The sequence below is a fragment of the Numida meleagris genome, chromosome 3 (assembly GCF_002078875.1).
Source record: "Numida meleagris isolate 19003 breed g44 Domestic line chromosome 3, NumMel1.0, whole genome shotgun sequence".
Taxonomy (NCBI): domain Eukaryota; kingdom Metazoa; phylum Chordata; class Aves; order Galliformes; family Numididae; genus Numida; species Numida meleagris.
In genome coordinates, this window is record NC_034411.1 from 54,556,451 (window position 1) to 54,582,131 (window position 25,681).

Consider the following 25,681-nt stretch of genomic DNA (forward strand, 5'->3'; position numbering starts at 1 on the left):
TTGGAAAGGGATGTGAAAAATAACAAGAGCTTCTAACTGTGTCTTGGTTGTCTTAATCCCATCCCTACATGTTTGGGCAGCATTCCTATATTGTTTGCAGGATGTGTGCCCCTGCTTCCACTGCCTGTGTGTATCCTTCTTGTTCTTCAGTTCAGCCAGAAGGATTTTACACAACCGTGTTGCTCTCCTGCTTTCCTTGCTTTATTTCTTGCACTTGAGGATCAAGAGTTCTTGTGCTTGATGAAGAACGTCCTTGAAGCCAATGCTTTCTAGTTACCATGTCCTTGAAGGCAGTTTCCCATGGGATTGTATTCGCCAGTTCCTTAAACAGGTGGAAGTTTGCTTTCTTAAATCTAAAGTTCTTAACTTCGCTCTTTGCCTGGCTGATATCCCTTGAGATCATGAGTTCTGTCAGGGCATGATTGTGCCAGTTGAATTTGCCACCTATCCTGACCTCCCTAATGCAGTCATCTGTGCTAGTGAGCAACAGGTCCAGCAAAGCTCCTCCTCTGGTTGGAGCATCTAAAAAGCACACTGTGAAAAATCTTATATGTAACAAGTTAAAGTGGAAGCTAAAAGCCTAAAGGAATGAGTAAAAATAGAAAAGACCCTAATACATAATTTAATGCCATTATCTTCAGTAATTTTTGTCTGTTATGCTTTTAAAGCAAATTAAGTTAAGCAAGTGTAAGTTTCAGTTTTATGGCAGTTCATTTTCTTTTGTCTCTCAGTAGAGATGAGCTGAGTTGTTAAAGTATTCTGTAGTCGTTTAAAACTTATTCCTTTTGTTTCCAGTCCTTTGGAACAGTCTCTGCTTAGAACTTACGTATTTTCATGCATAGTAGACCTGCGTGTTGTGTTTGTATGGTATAATCAAACAAACCACAAAAAAAACCCCTCGAAGGTTCAGCTATGATATGAATTTTGCACAGGTGTGTTTAGTAAAAAAGAAATTATTGGTGGGACTCTTGTCTTTTGCACAACAGGCTCCCTGCTTTACATTGTCCCGCAACATCTACTGCTTATTTTATATGGTTTCTCTAAGGATGATACAGATATACTCAGAAACAATGTTTACTAGAAAGAGAGAGACTTAAGCAGTCAGTGAAGTCGTCTTGTGCAGCAGAATGTGTGTGACAGCTGACAGTATAATCTGTTCTGATAACTGGGGAATCTTCCGATAATCACTGACAGGTAAATATCTGTGAGAAGCTTGAAATTGTATGTATTCCAGGAGAAAACGAATCTCAGGTTAAGTAAGTTTGACATACAAGAACAGACTGCTTCTTTTTAGAATATATTCCTTTTTTTTTTTTCTTCCAGGAACTAAATTTATTCCTTGATTGGAATGGATATAATCTTCCTTTCAGTTACGAAGAGCTGCTGATTCTGTTCTGAATCGTGTCTGCCTTAATAGTAACCTTTAGGATATGTTTAGATGCAGCATGGGGCTCAGAGATTTCCCACAGACTGGCTCATTTGAAATCAGTGGGAATCAGCACTCTCAAATCCCACAAGAAACCTATGCTTTGATTTAAGAACTAAATGCCCATGTAAAAATTTGGCTCTGCATTTTTCTTATTGTGATAAAGCAAATGAATCACTCTGGGGCTTCCATGCTGATGGCACTGGTGGATGTCATTTGCAGAGCGTGCTTTGGGTGAGTAGACAGATGTTGCTGTTAGTGGTGAAGAGAGCTATTCAGCGATGTCTTCACAAAAGGGTCACACACAGCTCTTGCGTGAAGCCTTGTACGATCATTTCCCCCTTTATGCAATACCTGTCTGACACGGGTATAATTTTGCTTTCAGGGCGATCTTTCCGGCTCACTAGGGCCTGCAGAATGAAACCTGTAGTCTATGAAGCATAAAGATGTAAGTTAATTATCAAGAGTTCAGTGTTTTCCATCACTTCCCCATGTCCTTGACATGCTTCTGAGAGAAGTGTGTTCTGTTAGTTGCAAGAGTGCTCAAGTCAGTTGTCTGTAGCACAGAAAGCCCTGCGGTATGGACAAGAAAGACTTGATGACGAACCAAAAGCAAAGGAACAGCTGTAAGAATTCATTTCTGACTCTGAACCATGACTCCTCATGCTTGGGATAAATGTATCCAGTTATGCTGACACAGGAGCCAAGGGCTTTCTTTAACTCCACCATAGAAGCACACCTATAGATAAAAATTCCTATTTCTCAACCTTCAGTACAATTTGTACAGTTACACTTTTAAAAGCGTGATGGTGCTGTTCTTTCTCTTTAGGAAAACATCTCTGAGGGAAAATATGTTTGTGCTGGATGCATGGCTTAGTTTTGTGTTTTATTGGTTTATTGCTGCCTTTCACTGCAGTTTCTAAGATAAGGTTTCTCAGCCTTCCAGCAGTAACCTTACAGATGATTCATGTGGAAATGGACTGACTTTACTCTGAATGTGTATGTTCTCACCAGTGGTTCTGCTTCCACGTGCTCACAATAGCATGGCACGCTGCCAACAGCCAAGATTTTGGTTGTGCACTATGTTCTGTCTTCTCTTGCTCCTTGCAGCTTGTGCAATCAATGAAAGTGATGTGGCGTCTGTAAGGAAGGGAGAAGCTATTTGCTTCTTGAACATAATCTTGTCTTACAGTTCACAGCTGGGAATAGGAAGTTTTTGCTAGATGGTTGGTGTGAAGAACTGGGAATCCTTCCAAGTCTCCTTTGGAGTGGAATTTGTTCAGTTTCAAATACCATCTGAATTCCTGGGTCTAGTGCAATTGGAGAAAAAAAAAAAAGAAAATTGGTGATACTGTACTGATTGCTTTAAGTGGAGAGTAAGTGGTTGTTACCTGTGTAAATAAACTTTAGTCCTGTTTGTTATTTCCTTTGTTTTCTGCAGAGCTGAACTCCACTGGTAATTCATATGCAGTAAACATACTTAGTAAGGTACCTGAAGTCCTTTATCATGTAGTCTCTTACAAGTGTTTTCTGTGACCTTGCGCATCCATGCAGGTTGATGTGTAGTAGATACTTGCTTTAGTTTATGGTGATGATACTTATTTAAGAAGATAAAGTTAATTCAATATTAGTATACTATTTATCAATAAATTTGTTTTAAGACTGCATCATTTTACTGTAGTGAAAAGCCCATGCCACTCTGCATTCCCCAACTGCTTTTGATGAGTGTATGCTCTTTAAGAGAGAAACAGAACTTCAAAAACACTTATTTATCAATTCATTTATTTTGAGACTGTGTAACCGGAAAAACCTGGTGGTTTCATTGTATTTCTGCTGGAGTTTATTTTATTCCTTTTATGTCACTCAGGGTTGTCACTGAAATTGAGAATTTTCCCAGTTTATTGAACAGGAGTAATAACTCTGGGTGTAGAGTTTTGCAAGTATGTAGCACATAGAAGAACACAATGCAAACCAGAAAAGTGATGCTTTCAAAGTATCCTGTAAAATTGTAGCATTGTAATGGCCTTGAGTTGCACCGTGGGTGTCCAGAAGAATTTCTCCTCAGAGTGGTGAGGCATTGGAGTGGCCTGTCCAAGGAGGTGGTAGAGTCACTGTCCCTGAATGTGTTCAAGAAACGTGTAGATGCGGTACTAATGTTGTTTAGTGGGCATGGTGGAGATGGGTTTGGGGTTGGACTAGATGATCTTAGAGGTCTTTTCCAACCTTAATGATTCTGTGATTCTATGCAGTACAAAGTGGAATGATTATTATTTGAGGGACTCCAGCCCTCAGAGAGGGCCATACGTTTCCTCAGGCTGCAGCTCTGCAGAGAGGAGGAAAGAAAAATAAAGGTTTAAAGGAATCACTCTTCTCTTGAGAGCACGCTGATGCAGCCAGTGCTGTCATCTTTGAGGAAGTGCTAGGATCTTGCGGCATCACCTATTTCTGGTCTGTTTATGTGGGATTATATTACTACTTATCCCTGGATGAGAGTGAGCACAGGACTGTTCCTATTCCACTCAGTATCACAGAGCCAAGGCAGCACCTGTTACAGCCACGCAAGACCATCTCCTGTGAAGTCTGCACTTCATATGATATTGTTGAATCCAGCTGTAAGCTCTGTAAGTGAAGAGATAGAGGGAGAGTGTAAATTCGTGAACCTTTCTGTTCCTGAACCCACTGACATGAGTTAGAGGTGGTGATGGGTGGTGTATGCCAGGTTCTAGACAGCCCTTCTCCTTCTCATGGGCCTGATGTGAGTGGCACTGTCCAGGGTCAAGACTGTGATGGAGCCTTGTCCTTCTGGGCTAGTAGCTTAGTGCTGGGCCAGGCTGGGGGCGTATGGCAGAATTCTCTGTTTGCTGGTAAGCTGTTGGTGTCTCACGGGCTGGATGTAGTTGCCACTCGGGCTTGTAGTGAAGCTTTACTCTGCTGCACTTCTTTTTCTTTGAGGCTTGATAGCAGAAGTTCCTGGAGTTCATTAATTTTGAGGCACTTTTAACTTGGTTTAAATACTGCAACACATGAGAGCGTATTTCACGATTTTGAGAAAAATGGATAAAGTGTTAAAGTACATATTCTGAAAATGTTCCACAAAAAGAAGGAAGAAAATAAGAATTCTTGCCAGTAATTCTGTTACCAGAACCCATGATCTTCCTTTTCCTACTGATGCAAGTGGGCCAAAGTGCAGTAAAAGCAATAGGAAAATGAACTAAAAGTAAAGCAAGAGCTTCTGTAGCACGCCCTACTAGATGGGTGTGTAACTGGAAAACTTCCAGTCCCTTTTACTGCTTAACTGCTTGCATTTTGGTCTGTTTTCTGCGGTGTCCCAGAAGTGCCCCTGTTTTGAATGATCAGAGTGTTGACAACCTGATATTTTGTCTCTCTGTTCAAGTACTTGAAGAATGGCTCCAATGGAAAGAATTCCTGGTAGGCAGACATCCCAAGCCTGCTTGGTGGATTTCGGTTTATGCGATGACTAGCTGCAAACTGGCAAGTGCCTGTCTTCAGGATTTAATTCACTTCAGAGGAAATTATTTATTCTGAGTTGAAACTATTGCTTTAGAGCTACTACTGTAGTAACTTCTAGCAGTACTTCTGTAGCAGAACTGTATCCGACTGCCAGTGCTAAAATGCCTCGTTAACATGGCATATTTTCAAGTAATCTTTAATGGTGATAAGGAATTAAATGCAAATAAGGCAGAAATCACTGTGGTATACATATCAATATTGAAAAAGGTAATTATACTCCTAAGAGGATTTTGATACCTCTCTCTAGTTGCTGATGTAAGTACAGGAAGATTATTGGAAAATTCAATTTTGTATGGACTTTAATCTCAGTAAGTTAGACTTAAAACAGTGAAAATATCCTATCCTTTAGTGGTGCAGTCCCATGGGTGTTTAAGTGAAAGAAACTGAATTAGCACACCTCTGCCTTGCGTTGCTTTTGGCACTCATGGAGTTTGATGGTGAGGTGCATCAGGGAGCTGACCTGACTGACAACTAGCTCTTATTTCTCTTTGGTTAACTTTAAGTCAGATAAGTTCTCTGAGCTGACTCACTGCATTACAGCATGAGTTCCAGAGGACAGGCCAAAAGCAGGACTGCAGCAACCTGAGTTGAGATTGCCTGAAGGTGTGGTTTCTTGTTATTCTTGATCCTGTCTCTCATTGTGGGTTGCCTCATATCCTTTCCTCTTCCGGTAAGGGTGGCTAAGGTGTGTATTTCATGTTGGCTGTGCTGGCTGTTTGTGCTCTCAGCCTGATGTTTTTCAGAAGCTTTCAGTTTGCAGGAAAGTGAAAACTTTGTCTGGGTTTTGGTCCAGGTTGAAAGAAAAACTTCAGGATGTCCTACCAGCTAAAAGTTCAGAGATTCAGGCACTCAAACTGAAATCTGTGGCTATGTCTTTGTTAGCAAGTCAGACTATCGGTGGACACCGGAACTCAGTTGCCTCTGCTGTTGGAAAACTTCCTGCATGCTTTTGGCCTGGGGCAACTGCTATTCTCTCAGTAGTGATCCTGATAGCCAGTCTGAAGGCAGCAACCTGAGGCTGAGAATGTAAGGAAGATGTAGGATGTTCCACGCCAGTGAGTCATCATGCGGAAGTGTAGTCCAAGGCATGTTTGGTCAGCATTGCTTCACTGGCCTTCTAGTTTAGGTGCAATGAATATGTTTCTTTGAGGAAATCTGAAGCTTCTATTGACAGTTGAGGACATGCAGAGTTGCTGAGCCATATGCATTCCATGGAGGTGGCTTAAAAATCTTACAGCTGGAATTACGAATTCACAGCAGGCAACCTGGCTTACAAATTTACACTTCTTGTTATAGCAGTTCACTTATATGATGGACAGTGAGCAACTACTGGGAGTCTTAGGCCTCAGAAGCCATCAGGCAAATAATCCAGTAATATGTGCTCTCTGTAGGAAAGGAATTTTTCCAAAAAACATCTGTTAGGCTATACTTGAAATCTAATTCTATGTCATTTCCAGCAGGGATCATAAATTACTTAATACCTGCCTATAATATGCAAAAAGTCATGACCAAATATGATGTAAAAAAATTATTTTCCATTTTACTACAGTTGGACTTCCAATAAAAATGTGAGGCAGAACTGAGAGAGCACCTCTCTGTCTCTCTTTTGACAGAAGGTAAAATATTTTTCAGATTAGTAGTGCAGAGCAGCAATATTATGTTGAAATTAGTTATATTGGCAAGCCTTTGGTGTGGAAAATGAAGAGACTGAGAAATGAGAACTGTGGAGGTAGGGTCAACAAAGATGTTTTGGGAGCTAAATTTGGACTCATTTGCTCAATGCTGGCAAAACTGGCCTGTAAATTTTGTAGTTTAATATGCTGGCTTTGCATCCAGGTATCTTTGGGCAAATCTAAGTATTCCTGGAAGGGATGGGCTGGTTACTGTGATCAAAATGAGCGTGTGAGTAGGTTGTGGTGGACACTTATTTATTTATTCATTCATTCCCCCATTGTTTCAAGTGTTTCTTAATGCTCAGTGCCTGACTGATTCTTTCTCCTCTTTTAGAAGCTTAAGAGGAAGCTGACACAGAGGAATTAACATGTTAGTACTTTACAAATGCAGAATAAGATGCATTTTTTTTTTTGCCAGCTGTGCCAGCTATCTAGTTTGTGTAAAGCTGGCAATTACTCAGACTTGCATCTGTGTAGCTTTCCTATTCATGTTAGTTACTGTTCCAGGAAAAAGATAAATCTATTTTTAGCATAAATGACTGTTATCTTACCAGTTCATCAATTGAACTTGAATGGAGTTCAAAGCCTAGGTGGAATCTTGCAGTTAGATCTTGCATTTTGAGTTATTGTAGTTGATTGGTACCAGGCCATTTAGAATATTAACTGTATCCAGAAATTATTTGGGATGAGAACGATTGTATTAAAACAGTAACCTAAACCTTCTTTATTCTATATAAGGACCACTGATTTGGCAGTTGGAACTGCGTGAGCTTCATCTGGTAGTATCTCCTAGGTTAAGCAGTGGGCTTGCTAGCCTGGGATTTACAGTCTGCTATGATTATGGAAACCTAGCTGGTAGATTGGTTTGTAGTCAGAATGACAGCATGTTGTTATACAGTAGATCTAGTCTAGATTGGCTTGTTTTATTGTGTTGAGTATTTTTGTTTGTTTTTCTCAAATACAATGTTTGATTGCATTCCTGTTTTTTCTATTCTTTTGGTATTTGTTTTTACTAAAAAATGCAACGGTATGTAAGACCTTTAAAATGCATAACCTTGTTTGCAGTTATGGTGATAATTTTGTTTCTGAAATGGTTTTGGAACAATGTTTTTTGTTTTTTTTTTTTCCTAGATGTTGAGATCGGCAGTGTGGTAGGTTGGTGAATGTCCGTGTATAAATACTTCAGAATTAAGTTCAACACTTACGGCCTTTTGGGCATTTTCTTTCAAAGATTCTTTCATCTGCTGCAGTGCTGGTCATTTGTATTTGTGGGTAATATATCTGCTTGTGGATTTCATCTACAGACAATAAGGCATTTCAGAGGGGACAAACAGCAAGCTTGTCAATTTAGGGTTAGTGAAACCAGAGGAATATAGAGAGTAATGTGACAGAGAGAGAGAGTAATGTGACTTGCTCGGCACATGTCCCCAGAACACTGGTCACAGCCCAGGCTTCTAGAGTTCTAGAAGCATTTGGACAGCACTCGCAGACAGAGAGTTTGAATTTTGGGTGGTGGTGTGTGGAGCCAGGGGTTAGAGTCAATGACCCTTGTGGGGCCCCTTCCAACTTGGGATATTCCATGATTCTGTGGTTGCCTGAGGTTGGCAGTAGATTGCAGATGGAGGTGAGGGTAGCACTCAGATTTCCTGAGTGAGAAGTCTACTAGATCACATCTGCTTCCAGTGCGATCATTGATTTAGATATGATTAATTTCTGTTCAGTTAAGGAAATATGAGCATCTGTGACTTTTAACATCAAATCAAAAGGAAATAAGTTTTAAAAATGGAATGGTTCAATACTGATTCTACTGCAGTAATTCAACATCAGTATCGTAGCAAAATGAAAGCAGCTTTTGGTGCTAAAATTGTATTAAAAAGTTGCTTTTCTTTGGAGGTAACATTTGAATATGTGTGTGTTCATATAGAGAGTAACAAAGCAGCAGTGAGTCAAGGCTGTTCTTTTTGCTCTGCAGCCGAGTTGAATGCAAATGAAATCATGGCTGTTGGAGACTACTTGGAGTTACCACTGACAAAGCCAAAGGCAGACTTGCTTATCGGACCTGTTCAATCTAGTTTTGCAGCGATTACCAGCCATCATGCCAAATGTTAAGAATTCAGCTCAGATGAGTCATATCCGTTTTCTGCTGCGGGATGTAGTGGTGCAGTTACTTGTGAGGCTGGGCAGTTAGTGCTGTCTTGTTGGCACATGGTGTTGTGGAGAGACCAGTAGTAATTTTAGGTATGTAGTATTCTCTAGTGAGATTTTTTTAATGTTAGTTTGCAGGTTAATAGTTGTTACTTGAGAAATTTGAGTCTGGAAAAATCCAGAAATTGAAATAACTCTTTATACACACACATTCCTTCCCCCTAGTTATTTTGGTAGAGCAACCAGCATAAAAGCTTTGTCCTTTTTAATAAGAAGGAGGCTTAGGTCTACTCGTCTACCCCTTCTTCGCTGACTCCTCTTGCTATACCGCTCTTACTTCTGACAGATGTGAAACACAAGGGGTTACTATGTGAGCAGTGCTCTGCTTGACTAAAGCAGAGTCATATCTCAAATTCTGAATGTAATTTTAAACTTGATCTGCCTAAAAGAGTGATGAGTCTCAGGTGAATTAAAGCAGCCTGGATGGATCTGTGTGTCTGAAGTTAGATGTGCTAGTTCTGATAAAGCTGCTCTGCTTCTTGTTCCAAAAATCTAGCTTAATCAAGAAGCTGGATCAAAATCAAAACTTGTGGGAAAAGCTAATATATGTCAAATTCCAGGTATTTCCTAAGTGAGTACTACATTTTATTTTATTTTAGTTACAGTGGGAGAAAAAAAAAAGCAACAACAAAAACTGTAGTTACTGACCTTGAACCCATGAGAGACGTAGCTAGCAGCAGTGCTTGTGCTGTAAGCTAACTCTTAGGTCTGAAACCTTATCCCAGGCTGGAGCTTCCTTTCTTTCTGCTGGAGGTAAGTCCCTCCTCCTTGATCGCTTACTAATGAGGCTGTTTACATTTTTAAAAGGATTTGAAGCCTCTATATCACAGGGCGAGGATTGCGTAAGTCCACGCTGCTGCGGAGAACTCTGCAAAGTGGGGCAGTCTCAGACAAGTTCTGTGAATTGTGATGGCAGTAAGTGGTAGCACCATGTGCTGAATTAGCACTGTGTGTTGGTTTCTGTTGGAGGCTCGCTTGTTTAAATTCGGAATACTTCAAAGTAGAGTCATCACTAGAATTTGGATGTTATTTTCTGCATGAAGTAGATATTTCTATGCACTGTTTTTGCTGGAGCTCAAGGGATCTTCCAAATTAAGTTCGATCAGGTTTGTGGTGTTTACTGTGCCCTTCTCCACTGTGGTCTGAAGTAACTGTTCTCTGTGTGGTTAAGTGCTGCAGGTGGTAGAAGGGACTCTGATTTTTCTTTCTTACTTTGCGAGGACTGTATGCAGAACTCATGCTTGCAACTTACGTATTGGTGGGGTCTGACCAAACCCTGATGGTTGTGTTTGACTCGTGAAGACTTTGTGCTGCTGCTAGTGGAAAAAGTAACTTAGCTGTGTTTTGTAGTAAAAGAAGGAAGAAAGTGGTTTTGGTTGGCTCTCTCTCTCTCTCCCTCCTTGGCCCTTTTTCCTTTCTAAGAGAAAGAGCTGGAAATTGATAAGGTGTAAGGCAGATAGGAACAGAATCAGTGGCATGTATTCTTGTTTTTCAAGGATTTCTTAGAAATTGATCATAAGCTTTGTAATAGAAATCATATTTTGAATTTAAAAGGGACTATTTTTGAACCTCATTTGGTAAAACAAATAAGGGGAGAGTAACAATGAATACTTAAGACATAGGATACATACATTTATTATAATGCCTTTGCTAGAGATAGTGAATTTATTTTTGTGCCTGTAGGGAAAGAACACTTTGCTACCTGGAAACCTATGAGCAGCAAAGCACTTGATCATATTGGTTTATTGTGAGCAATATTGGCTAGTGCGGTCACTAGACAGTAAAAACAAATGAATGTCCAAAGACTCAAATGGAGTAAATGCTGCTGGACATACTCATTTTCTAATCTGTTATGATGCATATCAGAGATTAGAGGTATTGTGATTAAATTTCTGAAAACTTCATGGGAGTAATAAAATAGAAAAGACACTGTTAGGTATTAATAAGAAAGAAAGAAGAACTAGAAAAGTCGCTGTATGAATCTATGGTGTCATATCTTCATTATCACCCGCATCTCTGCTCATCTTGTTTCAAAAATGAATTTGTAATTTGGTCAAAGAGACAGAGAGACAAGGGGAATGAGGAGGATCGTCAGAAGCATTCGTGGTTGTTTTTTTTTTCTATACAGAGGCAGACAATAGATATGTCCTCTTCAGAAAGAAAACAAAAATATGATGTAATGCAAGATTAGGAATGAGAAGGAAAGAACTAATGGCAAGCAATTACTCATTTTTAATTTAAGTCCTTCTAGCTCATCTGTAAGCAAGTTTAGAAGAAGCTAAAGGAAATACTTTTCCATGCAAAGACAAAGTCAAGTTGTTTATCTCATTGGTGTAAGGTGTTGTGAATGTGAAAAGTATTGGTTTCAAAAAGACTAAAATAACTGGGGCATAAGTTTGACAAGACTTGTTATGAACGATGGACCCAATATGGCTGAATGACTCAAACTCTTTAGACTGTTGAATTTCTGGGAGCTTTTAAGATGTACCAGGTGGCTCTGCAGTTGCTCTGTTTCTTTTTTTCTTCCCTAATCATTATTGTTTACAGTGGTAGAGGTGAGATACTGGACTAGATGGGCTTCCTGATCTGGCATAATGTGATTATCCATAAGGCTAAAATGGCAGAGTTCATTCACAGATGATGTTAACTAGTAAATTTTCTAACTAATTTGCTACAGAAATGAGATTGTAAACGTTATCCAGAGGTAGACACAAATGTGAATAAGACCAATCTATTTAATGCCAGTCATTGGACAGGTGGGGGCAGATCATCAGTTAATTTAACCTAATTCACAGTAGCACGCCAGTTTATTCTGTCCATGGAAATGGTATCCGTCTGGCATCTGAAATAGCAGGAAGGCTGTCTATAAACCCAGTGACATATTGACTTTTCTATGCTTTCTCTGCGCACTACTGCACCGCCACCTGGCTGTTCTCTTCAGCTCCATGACTGTGGAGCTCCATGAGCTCTAGGGCCTTGGGCAACCTGATCTAGTGGTGGGAGCCCTGCCTGTGATAGATGATCATTAAGATCCTTTCCAACACGAGCCACTCCATGATTCTCTCAGGAGGCTTTTGTCTGGAACAGCAGACTTTAGTTTGTTTGTGGGTCACTTTCAAAGTGTAGCTAGTTAATTTGGTGTTTAAGCTCTTTTTCTTTCTTTTTTTTTTTTTTTGGCCTGAAGCATGGGGAGAGTTTTGCAACTTGGAATTGGGATCTGTAGAGGAGAACCAAGAATAGGAGCAGGGCTAGAATTGACTGCTGGGTGTATCCAAGAAGACCTCCCTGAACATGCTGAGACCTCAGAATTACTTGAGCCTCCTAGTGCCCAGGCTCTGCAATGGTGAGGAGATCCCTAGGGAACTTTGGCACACAGTTTTCACAACTGAGTTTCTGCCAATTACATCTTTCTGTTAAAAGTGATGCCTGTAGGTATGGTGAAGGTAGATAAAAGCAGTACAAGAAAATGCAGTTGATACAGTTGTTGTGAGTAAAGGACATATACTAATCACGTCTCTTTGGTGTTAAATCTCTGGATATTTTGCCCTGAGATAATTTTCAGCCGGTGGGAATTGAAATGTTTGTTTTTAAAAGTTCTTATCGGTAAGCTAATACCTCTGCCCTTCAGTAACTGTCTTACTGTTGATTCAAGCGGAAGAAAGTGTGGTTTATACAGAGTACTTCTGAAGGCAAAATCCTTCATTACACCTCCTACAGCATAACTGTCTTGTAACTTGGGCTTATGAGGAAGGTTTTGTATATGGTGCTTCTAGGAACTTCTGGGTGGGGATGGAGAAGCATGATGCAATCCTTCATTTATGCAAAAATACTGTAAGTATGTCAGAGACATCTAGAACATGCAGGAGTAAAAACACTTCATGGAGCATTTTGTTTTACTTTTGTGTAATTTGCTTTCAATGCTAAAATGAATCTCTATGGTTGAGAATGGCCTGTGCAAATTTTCCACTTCTTTTATTTTGAAAAAATTGGAGAGAGGCAGCTTTCTACCTGTTTCTATTTATCAGCTGCAGCTAAGCGCATTTTCTTAATAGGTATTTGTTGTCTATTTTATTGTGAATGTTAACTCCTCTATTTCATGACAGCTTCTCTAATGTACAGTCAGAAAGTACTGGAGCTGACCTACATACACAGACTGTTTGGAATTACTTGCAAGCTAGATACCAGCATGAAAGCATTCCCATTTTAATTGATTTAAGCATAATTAAATTGTTATATACTTTAAATGCAAAGAAAACAAAGTCAGCATTCTAACTGTGTGGTGAAGTCCAAAGCAGCAGCGCAGTATGTTTTTTGTTAAATGAGTATGTTCAATGTAGCATGGTTTGCAAAAACGAAAAGGAGCAATGCAAATCACGGAGGAATGCAGGGTTAACAGGGGTTCTGCTAATCCACCTTGAACTCCAGGCAGTTGAACTGGCTGCCTTGTGAGTGCCAGACAGAGACCTCTGCTGTTTTTCATGTGAAGCTCTCCTTCACACAGGACAGAGCATGCATTCTTTTTGTAATAGTATACGCTACTGGCTCATTCATTCTGTGACTGCTATCAATTGCGAAGTCTTCCCTTCTTCCCGCATGGTCTAGGCAGATTTATGTGATTTCAACACTCCTAAGCATAGAGTATAATAAAAACTCACATTATTTTCAGTCTTCCACATCAGTTCCACTCTTGTCCTTCAGTATGCTTCCCAAATTAGTGTCATAGAAAAATTTTAGCAGTGTTGATATGCAAATCAGGAATGTAAATATGTGCCTGCGCAGATCCTTGTGAGAGGGTGCTGCAGTTTGCCACTGTATCATTGGTAAATACTCTCATCCTATAAGAAAGAATAGTGTGTTTTTGCTAAACTTGGAGTTTATTTTAAAATGTTCAAGAGCAAAGCGCAAAAAGTAGTAGTGAGCAGTTTAAATTCCTAAGCTGTGAGTCCTTCGCTAAGGAAAGACAGCACAGAATATTGCCAGCTCAGTAGTTATGATATGGTGCTTTTAGATGAAGCTACTCAGGCAGATTTTTTTTTAACAGAATATGAATCAGTATGATTACTTTGCAGAAGAGCTACTGAGAATGTACTTTTTTTTTTTTGATCAAACCTATTTAATAACATTTGTGTGTTTTTAAGAGATGTTGGTGTTTTCTATTAGAAAACCTGGCATGTGGGCCTCCCTAAGCCCTTGGGCATTTTTCTCCTCAGACAGTGTCTTTCTGTTCGTGGGAAAACATGGAATGCTGCAGTGAAAGAGTAGCAATTTAGTTTCTTGGGTAGGGTGGTGAGAACCAGAAATGGTAAATGTATTCTATACCTTTCATTCAGATGAGGCTTGGGGCTTAAAATTCTCAAACACTGTATCATTTATGACATTTTCGCTTTATGATGGAAATACTTTCTTGAGTAAGTAAAGACTCTTAAATAAACACATTTTTTACATGCCTTAGAATACTTCTGTTCCCAAGTTTGGAAGCATGGGAAGATCCACATTTTATGCATTCCAGCTGTTGTTCTTCATACTCTTAAAATATTATGTATGTATTTTTCAATCTGTGCTCACTGCTTAGGGATTTTCTATGTTTACACCATATTTGGTATGACTAGGGAGTTACCATTTCTCAATCATGAGTTGAAAATAATGTTGTAAGAAATAATTCTACATATTTGGATTAGAAACACTTTTGGACTTTTTATCAGCTTAGTGGACAGGGCTCTGCCCTACTTAAGAGACTGAGAAGCATTGTCTCAGCCTGGTTTAGCCTTGTAGTTTGGCTTTGCCCGTCTTTGGGGTAGCCCACATTTCTGGTAGCACCTGTGGAAAAAGAACAACGAAAAAACTGAAAGGAGCAACTAAAAATAAGAGCTTTCAGATAGCAGGGACATACCTCAAAGAAAATTGCTTCCAGAAAATATGTGCTACTTCTTAAAAGAAGTTTTAAAGTAAACCCTAGAAGGTGGTTTTGTCAAGAGGAAGAAAGAATAGAGTGATGCCCTTTGAAAGGACAGCTTGTGCTCAAGTGAGGAAACACTTGAGCTGAAAAAACATGAACTATGGCAAATGTAATGTAAGCTGTAACAAGAGTTTAATAAGCCTCTCAAAATAGTTTGAGAAATACTTGCTGAAGTCAGACTTGAGCATTCTCAAATGCTTCGCCAACAGGGAGCAAGCAAGGGATCCTGTGCAATCAGGATTGGAAAGGAAAACTTGAGAAAGGTGCAGCTTTCCTTCTGTGGTCTTATGAAAGACTTTCATTAAGAGGACAAGTCTGAGGAACTGACTTAGATTTAAGTTGCTAGGAGAAAAGGCTTTACAATAAGCTGATAAATAGTAATAACTTACAAAAACCTATGTGTTGATGTCTCCTGTTCTACAGGAGCTCCAGTTGAAAAACATGGTGCTGTTAGTTATGGTGTGTGACTTCTGATTTCAGTGGCTGTTGTCACAGTAGAAAAGGGAGACAATAATGTAATATCAGTAGAAAAATGGGCTGAAAATACAAAGAGCAGATAAATCTCATAGACGTATGGACAAAATCTGGCTGTAGGGAAGAGCTGAAGATTCTTAAGAGACAAAATGACTGCAGCTGAGATATTTATTCCCTTGAAATGGATGAACTGTTGAAGTCTTGCAACAGAAAATCAGTTTGGCAATGTATCAAGGTTACCAGTAGTAAAATGTGCTGTTGAAAGGATTGCTCTGTGCTTTCTTTTTGAATTAGACCTTTCAGAGGATTTGTCAGCAGTGTGGTGGTGATGTTTGCCGGTGTGCAGGCTAGTCAAGACTGTAAAGGGCTAACTGTAAAGAGTTGTACAAAGTATAATGGTACCAGGCAATTAAGCAGTTAAGGGAAAGCTGAAGTTCAATGATAGTGAATGTGAAGTGACATATGAAGAAAAGCAGTTCTAATTATGCACATGACATTAAGCATTAAATTAGTTGTTGCTCTTCAGACTTAAAGCTAGTTCAAGAGTTTTCTTAAAGTGTCTCTGGATTGCTGACTAAGAAAGATTGGTCTTTATTTGTCCCACTCTTGCAGTGTTGGCTGCTGGCTTCTTGCAGAGATACTGGGCTAAATGGAGCTTTGATCTGATCCCTCTAGCTGTTGTGATGAAGCCATAAGTTGTTTTTGAAGGTTGGAGGTTGACCTGCTTAGATATTCTTATCACATAAATATTCTTATCACATTGAGTTCCCCAAACAAGTTATGGTCAAATTTTATTAGAAAATTGGGGAAAAAAAAGACAAAATTAAAATATTTATCTTAGAAAAAAAATAGATCAGTAAGTTAGAAATAAACAGAATAAATAAATAAAAGTAAAAAGAACTTTTCATCAACTTTCCTCTTGCCACTTCTGTCTTCAAGGTGGGTTATTTCCTGGCTTGGTTTTAATGAACTCGGCACCAAAGCTGCACGATAAACTCCAAAGCTGTAGCAAGATCTATGGCTCCTTTAGAATTCAGGAGAATTTCTCTCCACCACCTCTGAAGCTTGCCTGTTTGCTTTTCGTAGGACTGCCCTTCCTTCTCTGAGCTCATCTGTTGGCACGCCTGTGATCCCCACAAGTTCTTTCTTCCTGAGCAGTCTGTCACATCAGAGAACGTATAATCTAATCACTCCTTCATCTCATGTGTCTTAAACATAAAAAGCACGTAACATGAAAATAATCACACAGGCACTATCACATCACTTACTTATTTGTGTGGGTGTATTTTATTTATATATATATTTTTTTCCCTTGATCTTGTTCAGGCTGAAGGAGTGCTTTGTCTACATTGGGGGGAAAATAATTAATATGTGTAGTTTCCCAACAGTGCACATCTACTGGACAACACTTCTAAGTCTGGAAGTACTGAGTTGCTGTAGATTGCATTGCTTTCCTTGACTTTTCCTTGTGCTTGGGGGTTGTTTAAAAATACATTAGTATCAGTGCAGGTCTTACTGGCCTTCGAATGTGCTTGAGCCTTCAGCTGAGCCACATGAGTTCCTTCATTGGGTTCTGAGTCCTTTTCTAATGTAAAGTTTTAAGTTGTGAGAATATTTAGTATTTCACATTCTTGATATTAGGGAGCCTGTTTCACTAAAATTGATACAGATGCAGTGAGCCCGAACATATTGAGGTTATTTTTAAATAAATGGTTCTTTGTTTGGTTGTCATCTTTTTATTCTTACCTAATCCTGAGTTCCTCCTACATGCATCAAACTGAGAGTATTTTTTCTTAATTTTTGGGGGTTGGAATCATGTGATAACATCATATTCCTTTGTCTTGGGCCAAGATGGATTGTATTTTGTTCAGTCTTAAGCTTTCTCTTTTTTTCCTTCTCCAGTTGTCTTCAGATCATTGATAGACTGCCATGCAGTTTGCTGTTAGTTCCTACACGCTCCTCTTTTATGTTTATCGCCTACGTTTTTCGCCTCTCATTTGTTTATCTAACATCTATATGAACTTCCATTCTGTTACCAGTTACTTGCTGTCTTCTGCTGTTTTCTTCAGTAAGAATCCTCTGTTTTGCTCCCATCCGCCTTGTATTAGATTAGAATTAGAGATTCTATTCCCTTCATGTACTTGAAATGTAGCACAGGATTTCACTCATCTCATTGGATATCAGCTATGCTAGGTCTAATAAAGACGTGGGGAGGGTCAGAACCACCCCTACTAGTTAACTGTTAAAGACTTTATTGAAGATGAAATCACACCTTTTACTTAGTGTTTGTCTAGGTTCATTTTTGAATTCAAGACAAGTTTGAGTCAGTTTAGTTTTCCAAGGAGCACTGGGCTTAATACAAGTGTATGGGCAAGATGGTTCTCTGTATTGGAAGGTGACACACTGCCTCTGCTTTGTGCTACACAGCAAACTGAATTGGACATTCCCCAGACTGGCGTGCCTGTTGTTCACGTGCTGGAAATGTGAGCTCAGGAATTCCCCTTCAAGTAGGTTGCAGGATTGGCTTTAAATTGTACTTCAGTGATGCAGGATCTCTGCTTCCATTTCATAAAAGTAAATTACCTGATCCAGGGTTACTGCAGAAATTTAAAGAAAGCTTCCCCGAGCACTGGCGTCACAAGCACTGTACTGACCTTGTCTGCTGGGGTTGTGACATAAGGTGCTGAAATAAGGATCCTGAATGGAATGTTATGCAGTGGAAGTCTGTGATAGAAAATTGCTAATGCATCTTTTGATTATCTTTTAGTGATTTTGCTTGTATTTTGCACGTTAATTGTAGCTTCTACAAATATTTTGCTGTTCCTCTAACATCTGGAGCTCAAGTGTGTGGTCCGTGCCCACTTTTCCTCCTGTATACCCAAGCCTCAGACACCTCTACAAAGCCCTTTTTCTGGCTAGCCTCTCCCAACAGACTGGCTTGGGCAAACAGGTTTCCTGAGAGGTCAACCATTCATTCCCCTATGTTGAGGTGTCCTCATCTGAGTGACTCCCATCAGCAGCTTCCGATGAGATACTTTGCATGAGATACTCCTGACAAGTTATGCCTGATTCTACTGATGCTGACAAGTCAGTGATGCTATGGTTTGCACAGCAGAACCAGATCTATGGAGCTGCACTCATGTGGTACTGTGATTTCCAGAGCAGGCTTCCTACCTCAGGCAGGCAGTCTCTTGATAGGGAGTAAGGTATCTGTGTCAAAGACAGAGAACCATAAAGGAGTTTGTGAGGATGTCTTCCATTTGATCATTTCTGAAATTTCACCTAATAGGGAATGCCATCATGGCTTACTGAGATTGTTGTTATTACTGCAATATGAAAAAAGCTTGGCACTCAAACTTACATTCAAATAAATTTGGCCTATATTTGTGTCTCTGTCAAAAGAGTTTTAACCCCCAAGTGGAAAGGAACCTTAAATATTAGTTTATCCCAGAATTTGCTGATAATAATTAGCTTTTATTTTGTCCTGATTAATTGTGGGACAATGAATATGAAGCAACAACTGTGCACCAATTAATCAGAAGATAGCAGCAAACATAAACATTCATCAATTTTATAACTGATCTGTTTGTATTCATTGTTCTTCCTGGCAGCACTGTTGTAAGCAGACGGTATCAGAAAGTAGGGTGTATGTGTATAATATCTTGGAGTGTTTGTTTAAACATTCTTCTTTGCTCTGTAATATTTTAAACAATAAGCAGGAGTTGAACTTTGGCCACTGCATTTCTTAGTGACTAAAGGCATTGGTAATAACCAAGACTAAAAAGCTTTATGTGTACTAAATGGACACTTCCCTTTGACTACATTAATGTATGTTATCCTAAGTTTTTACAATTTGCTAAGAAAGAGTAACTAGTAGAGATGTTATGTATGAAGTTCATGATCTTTGTACGTGTAGTATAAAAAGGTGTAAGTGGATTTACACTGCAGGTCAGAAATGTTTGTCAGACAACTGTAATATATGCCAGCCTTCCCAGAGATGAGTCCTTGGGCTTCTACTGCTTCTCAGGCAGAAAAATTGAAGCCAGTTGCCTCTAATTCTGTCACACGGATCTGCTTTCTGAGATTAATTAGAAGCATACTCTCTGTGCAGTAGTGTTTTGTTTGTTTGAATGTGTTGTGTGACTGTACTTTGATCTGTTTTTGGTATAGACATCAGTTAGCCTAGTAACTTGAGGTATGACTGCTTGGTGGTTGTAGTTATGTCTGCAGCTCAGTGTGGTTATCCATGCTAATTTGTGAGCAAGCAGCTTTGTTACAGACAGCTTGCTTATGGTCAGGTAGAACTTGTGGTGGTTTGTGAAATGGACACCAAGAGCTCACTGAGCTGCATGCTGCTGCATTAACGCTGCTTCTGTATCTCAGCCAGAGCTGCGCTCGCTTCTCATGCACGCATTTATGCTCCAGACTCATCAGTATAGGCATGGCAGTTGCTTTAAGAGGTGAAGGAGAAGGCTGTGACTAGACTGACTTTAATGTTCAGAAGCTAGCAAAACATAATAATTTGCTGTAAGATTTATTATGAGGCTCTGTATCTATAGATGTTCAAGATAACTAGTAAAAAAGAGCATCCTGTGCCTGTTTTCTTTAAATAGTATTGGTTTATCTGTGATCTATAAACAAGTCTCTTGGTTTTATTAGGTAAAAGTGAAATTTAATCTTACATGCAAGACCTAAGTGAGGAATAAAATTTATTCTTTCCTGTGTGGTTGCAAGAATTTCAGTTCTTCCACTTCCCTATCTCTTGCTCCTGTTTTGTACAGTATGCATACTTACCCAGTCTGCTCACTAGTCTGTGAGTCTGAGTCCGAACAGACTTCCTTTGCTGGAACATAGGTGTGCAAGAGCATTGGGTTTGGAGTGAATTGCCCGCCCTTGCCCTTCAGAGTACTTCACACTGGTGGCTTAGGTGTTAAGAGTGCTCTACTCTGGCTGGAGCTCTTGGTCAGTTTTTTTTTTTTCTTTATTTGCCTTGAAACTGAAACTGCAAGTGCTTTGAGTGGGTTTGTTTTTGCACTCCAATTGTGGAAATGCTGCTTCCACCTTTTATCAAAATGCCGCTTTGTTACTTGTGAAATTATGTATCTTTCACTGCAGCAGTGTTTTAGACTAATTTTATCTAGTGGAAGTGAGAGCCTGCTAAGTAGTGCTCTGCCAGTTTATATATTGATGACCAAACAGTTGTCTTGTGCTAAGTTAAACCCTGGTTCATCTGAACTGGTGGGAATGATCACAGAAGTGCACATGTAAGCTTTGGAATTCCCAGTATGAATTGGGCTGTTCCCATTGGAAACAGTGGTATTAGCCCCAGAGGATTAGTGCAGACTTTGGAAATCTGATCTCTTCGTAATAAATGATGACTTTGTCTTAAAATACATATCCACAGGAGTGAGGAGGAACACCCTGCAGAAGTTGGAGCTCTCCTTGTCAAAAAAAAAAAAAGCTCTATTGCGTAAGTTTATCTGAAAGGCCTGGATTTCACAGAAATCTAAAAATATTAAGAAAGGAAGCCCATCTTAGTTACATTTAAAAAAATAATAATAATCACAACACTTCATACAAGCATCTTTGTGTCATTTTTCTTACAAATATTTACTGGACCGCATGGCCCTTCTCTGTTCTTTTTAAGTAGCTCAACCCTCAAGACTTTTTTTGTTTTCTGTATTGATCTGATTTGAGGGATAGGGCAGGATCCAAGAACGTTTCTTACAATGTGGTGACAAGTCTGATTTGCTCTAACAAATGTATTAAATGGATTTGGCTTTCTCATCTTGACAGTAGTAAGGGTGATTGTTTTGATCTGTTTTATATTGTTGCTGGTGTGTGTGTGTGTGTGTGTGTGTATAAGTGTTACAGTTTCCTTTTTCGTGGTCCTGGGAACTTGCCAGTTTAACATAGGTTTCCTCAAGTATTTTCTGAAATCTTTTTTTGGTCAGGTACTATCACTTTGTTGAGCAATATTTCTCTTTCTCTGTTAGTTTTGCAATTCTAGTGGGAACGTGTTATCTTGCAAGATTTGAGAAGTAAGTAATGGAAAGTTGCACAAGTTTTTTTCCTACTCAAGGTAACAGAAATGTACCATCAGCTTGCAGTTTCCAAAGGTTGGATTTTTATGTGAATAAGAGCAGTTAAAAATAGAACTTGCAGCAACAAGTTGCTTTTAGGCAACTTCCTAAAAATATATATAAATAATTAAAAGCTCACCCAAGCAATGTCTGGTAACGTTGTCATTCTTATTTGGCTTTTGTGATGTTTCAATTTCTGAAAATTAACAAAAATCAGTCTATGTACAGTTTTAGTAATGTGCTTTCTTTTCTACTTCAACAAAATGGATTTGGTGGAATCCATACTTCAAATATTGACATGGAATTGAACAGAAGTGTTCTTAGAACACAAATTATGAAACATCTAAAGAAAATAATTTCATATTTGATTTTAGAATTTGCTCTATCAAATAGTGTTGCTCTGTTCTTGGTATCTGTTGTAGTTTCCAAGGAAATAATTAGGAGGCATTACTTTTGGAGCAACCTACATAATTGATTCTTAGTAAAAGGACTTCAGGGTAATAAGCTTTTTGTCTGCAGAGCTTGTCTTGCAACCTATCTTTTGTTGTAAAAGAGTTCACAGAAAGGAAAAGCAGGGAGAGACAGTGGAAACCAGGCTTCTTTTTCTTTTTTTCTTCACGATACTACATTTCTTTGAATTGAACAACCCAAAAAGCAGGATTGGGTGAAGAATATCTCCCAAGAAGGAGAAGGGTGTTTGCAGGAGTGGTGGAGATGGATCATTTTACTTAGTTTGCTCTCTTGATCCAACAAAACTTTTGCAGCGAAAATATTCTGCCTGTTAGAAAAGAAGCCTCAATTATCTGCTGATACTTTGTAGTTGCTTCATGCTTTACTTTTACCCTGTGACTCCAGGAAATTGAAATGTGCATATTAAGAGATGTTGTAGAAGACTGTGCGCCCTGTTTTGTAGGCATTTGTGCATGTGCTTAGTTTTATTCATGCAGGTCAAATCTACTGTGAACAGAACTCTGTGTGATCAAGTTCTTGATTATGCAGTCATATACTTAATTGCATCAATTTTTATTGCAGCTTGCCTAAAGGATGTGCCTAAATGCACATCAAATACAATTATTACTCTCTTTTTTTTTTTTTCCCCGGTGAGGTCTTCATTCATCAGATAGAGATGAACTGAACCAATTTTGTTTTCCAACGCGCCAAATGAACTTTTTGCCTTTTTGTGATCAGTGATGTTTTACCACTTTTTACCTGGGGAAATTAAGGTCTCATGTGAAGGAGAGGATGGGTGGGGAGGAAGGTGAAGAAGAAAAATAGAAAGAAAAAATTAAACCACATCCTGCTGACTATAGTCAAAATTCAGACGTAACTGAAATGGGGAAAACCCTCTAGAATTCTATTTCCTACTTAAAATCTAATCTTATTATCAAAGCAAATACTTCTATGGAAGTTGAAGCAAATGGAAAGAAAAGGCATAGAAGTATGTGGCTGTCAGAAATGTGTAGCACTGACCATTTTTCATTTCTTTCTGCAGATATTGCTGTTGTAGAGATGAGTGATGCCTTCCGTCAGCCCTCCCTCTTCTACCACCTGGGAGTCAGAGAGAGCTTCAGTATGGCTAACAACATTATTCTCTACTGTGATACAAATTCTGAGTCTCTGCAGTCACTGAAGGTAGTTCTTGAATGAAAAAGCACAAGAGGGGAAGCCACAGTCCAACCCTTGAAATGAGTCTGTGTTCCCATGAGAAATACAGAAGCCACATATGCTTCACAAAAGAATAACAACAATTTTCTGAGGCCTGAAAAATAAGCTTTCAGTGAAATGCTGAAAAGCTCAGTTCATTTTTCCCAAGAGAAAAATGTAGATGACTTGACCATGGTCTGTTTAATACCTTGGTATTAAGTAGCTCTTTATGGAAACAGAAATTTGACTCATCTCAGATGAGAACTTAAATATATGGTTTTCACATTCAACATAATCACTGTTATTTGGGGTTAACAGTAAGAACAACTGATTGAGAATGGTGATACGCAGCGGGGCAACAGGATAATCCTTATGCTTTAGCTCTTGTGTAAAGTAGCAGTTTTCTGTCCATACTGTATGGGACTACAGATGGTCACTGGTAATTCTTGCGGAGTTACACTGTTTATATCAAGTACCTGGGGGATTCTTCTGCTGGAGTTTATTGACACTGTAGCAGTTTGGTACAAAATGTATGCCTGTGACAGTGTTCACAGTGTGGTTGAAGGCTGAAGGCAGGATAGTGGTTTAAGATAACTATTAGCTGTGAATTGTGGCAGCCAAGTACTGACACTTGCTCCATCCTGTTCTAAAGATTTGCTAACTTCCATGAGGTTGTGGGAGGGCAGGCAATTTGGATAGCAGTCTTTTAAATTACTTCCACTCCCTCAAATTCATTGGCTGTGATCAAGAGGTGTTACATGCCACTGCACTTAAGGCATTGCTGAAAAGCATTTCAATAAGCAGCTTGGTGAGTCAGGTTGCGGTCTGGGCACTGCTGCCTCTCACAAAGGGTTTGCTGCCACTGCTTCTGGCTAATGCAGGGTATTTGGTTTTGGTTCTGCCCAGCTGTTTGCAGCTTGGCTCTCCTGTAGGAGGGAAATACCTTGAACTTAGTTTCTTCTCCCTGTGCCTCCATCCAAATGATCTTGGCCAACTGAAATGGTGGCAATGCAGTTACCTCCCTTCTGCTTGCAAAACAAAGGGTATTCAGATAAAAGCCCCCAGAATAAAACTGCTCATAGTAGAAGACCCATCTTTGGATTTAATTCAATTATGGAAGTACAGTGGTCTACAGGATAAGCAGAGCAGAATTTTCTTGTACTACAGGGGAGCCAAACACTCAGCTCCCACTGAAAGTTTACTAGGAGTGAGGCACTGCTTGGGAATAACTATTGCTAGTTTAGGAGCTGAACTCCTTGCAAACTAGTCACGTGTTGGGTTCCCACTGGCATTGGTGGAATCTGAATCCTATGCTGTGAGGCTTTGCTGTCCCAGTTGCCACTGGTATAATGCCCACTGACTCAGAAACGATGCCCACAGTTTCTTTTAGCTTTGAGTTGAGCCCATGCTTCTGCAGAGTGTTTGCAGAAAAATCTCCAGAGAGCAAATGCCCTTCCTTTTTACCCAGTGACCATCTTAAAAATAAATAGAATAATATAGCTGTGGGCATGCAGGAGCATCTTTTGAGATAGTGTTTGTTCCTGTATTTGTTACAGCAAGGGGTTAGACTGCAGGAGTGTGCAGTATACTTGTTGGCTTCTTTTTTTTTTTTTTTGTGGGTAAGCTTTGTGTGTGCACTGTTTTAATCTTGTATATGAAGGTGGTGAATTTAAAAAAAATAAAAAATTGCAGAACATTACAAGAATTGCAGCACATGATTTAACTAGGATGTAAGGAAACGTACGTCACCTCAATTAGGGGAAGAGCAGTTCATGGAAGCCTGAAACTTGTGACAAGCGAAGTATGAGGTGCCTTGCTTTGAGACTGCCTCTGTTTTTAGTGATATAACATGTGAAGCTCTTCAGTGGTCACTGTGGCAGTATAGAGTGGCCAATAAATCCGGCAGTGGCAGAACTTCATGAAGGTGAGGCCACTGACCACAAGTGGTTTGCCTTCGGGCAGCTCCTTGGGCTGTACCACCCAACTGCTGTGCATGAAATCACCTCTTTCCATCCACATGTGCTTTGGATTCTTGTTCTGTGAAACTTTGCATTTGAATTGTGAAGATGTGTTCTTTGCATTGTACTTATTTGAGCAACATGAATTTCAATCAATTTGAATAGCTAATGGTTGACTTTCAGTGCAAGCTGGGAATATCTTAAACTTCCCAGAAGTACTGCTTTTACTGTTCTTTACAGTTCTACTGGCAGCAGGATGGTACTAGTAAAGCTAAATATGTACATATTAATAGCCAACTTTTGGACAGTCATATTCAGGACTATGTGTGCTCCTGTGTGTATGTGCAGGATGTATGTATCTATTTAGTTCTGTAATCTTATCCAGTTACAGATTGTCTCTCCTGAGACAATACTGGATTTCCATTGGTTTGATGGGCTTAAAAAACATCCATTGAACAGCTTTTTCCTGTCATTTGTCTGTATATTTTAAAGTTAGAAAGTCATACTGGTCAGATATCTTTTCCAGTATTTGTTCAATGTTATTGACGTTTTTCTTTCTTTCTTCTTTTTTCCTAGGAAATAATTTGCCAGAAGAATAATGTAAGTATGACTTATGTGTTTCAGCTGAATTCTAGGCATTCCAAACTTCTGTGGCATTTCATGTTGTTTATCATGTTTTCCATTTGAATCATTCAACATTTTCCTACTGTATCTTACAGAGTTAGATACAG

At 39.3% G+C, this 25,681-nt stretch overlaps 1 protein-coding gene and 1 long non-coding RNA gene across 3 annotated transcripts in view; one reads left to right on the forward strand and one right to left on the reverse strand.

Moving 5' to 3' along the window:
* The window catches only part of MAP3K5 (mitogen-activated protein kinase kinase kinase 5), a 92,807-nt gene that overhangs the window by 7,852 nt on the left and 59,274 nt on the right, over positions 1-25,681 (forward strand). For both annotated transcript variants that reach the window (XM_021390677.1, XM_021390676.1), the window contains exons 2-3: positions 22,841-22,980; positions 25,527-25,550. In XM_021390677.1, coding sequence (XP_021246352.1) covers positions 22,841-22,980; positions 25,527-25,550 — 164 coding nt within the window. The remainder of the gene's footprint in view (positions 1-22,840; positions 22,981-25,526; positions 25,551-25,681) is intronic.
* LOC110395804 lies at positions 3,192-10,285 on the reverse strand. Its single transcript, XR_002436636.1, has 2 exons — positions 9,484-10,285; positions 3,192-6,342 (listed from the first exon to the last, which is right to left on the reverse strand). It is a non-coding gene; the product is annotated as an uncharacterized LOC110395804 (long non-coding RNA).